This window comes from Trichinella spiralis (assembly GCF_000181795.1).
Source record: "Trichinella spiralis strain ISS 195 chromosome Unknown Scfld3980, whole genome shotgun sequence".
In the NCBI taxonomy this organism is placed as follows: Eukaryota; Metazoa; Nematoda; class Enoplea; order Trichinellida; family Trichinellidae; genus Trichinella; species Trichinella spiralis.
Genome location: NW_003530919.1, coordinates 1 through 751, shown reverse-complemented (window position 1 = coordinate 751; position 751 = coordinate 1). Strand labels below are relative to the sequence as shown.

The following is a 751-nucleotide window of genomic DNA, read 5'->3' as shown; positions in this document are numbered from 1 at the left end:
TTCAAACGTATTGCTGACAAATGTGACAGAGATGGAATAAAATGTGATTTGGTATTTGTTGCGTTATTTTCATCTGAACAATATGGTAATGATTGTTTTGTTGTTATATGATGAAATTTATTTTATTAATGCTGAATGTATTTTTACCTTTTTTAAGCTCAAGTGAAATCTTGTGGTGATATCACTTTTGGATTGGTCACTCAGTGTGTATTACCGAAAACAATAAGTGATGTAGCAATAAAGAAGAGTTATTCGACGATGTTAAATATTGCGATGAAAATAAATATGAAAATTGGTGGCATCAATACAAAATTACTGGAAGATGAAATGTATGATATTGAATTTATGAATGCGTATGAAAAATTCTTGAATGGAAGCTTTTTGTTTAGTTTGGATAATTATTTGTATAAGAATAATGCATTGGTAATTGGTGTGGATGTGGTTCATCCATCAGCTGTAGAAACGCATTTACCATCAATAGCTTCGGTGGGTATTATTCATGTTATTGTACTTCCAAATTATTGAAGGAATGTTTTTGATTTGAAGGTTGTTGGAAATGTGGATACAAAAGTGACGAAATTTCATGCTTCGGTGAAACTACAACCAGCGAAGCAAGAACTGATCACTGGATTTATCGAACAATTTTCAGAACGTTTACTGGAATATCTTGATGTTAATGGTACGGCTCCGAAAAATATTATTGTTTATCGAGATGGAGTATCCGAAGGTCAATTTATGCGAATCCACCACA

The 751-nt window shown here is 32.1% G+C and overlaps 1 protein-coding gene across 1 annotated transcript; it reads left to right on the top strand.

Annotated features, from left to right (window-relative positions):
• Window positions 1–157: 157 nt before the first annotated feature.
• Window positions 158–727, top strand: Tsp_15431 (eukaryotic translation initiation factor 2C 3; the record flags this gene model as incomplete). Its single annotated transcript, XM_003367609.1, has 3 exons — window positions 158–329; window positions 390–501; window positions 547–727. Coding segments are annotated over 3 exons (465 nt in total), but the record flags the coding sequence as incomplete, so codon positions are not given.
• Window positions 728–751: the final 24 nt, after the last annotated feature.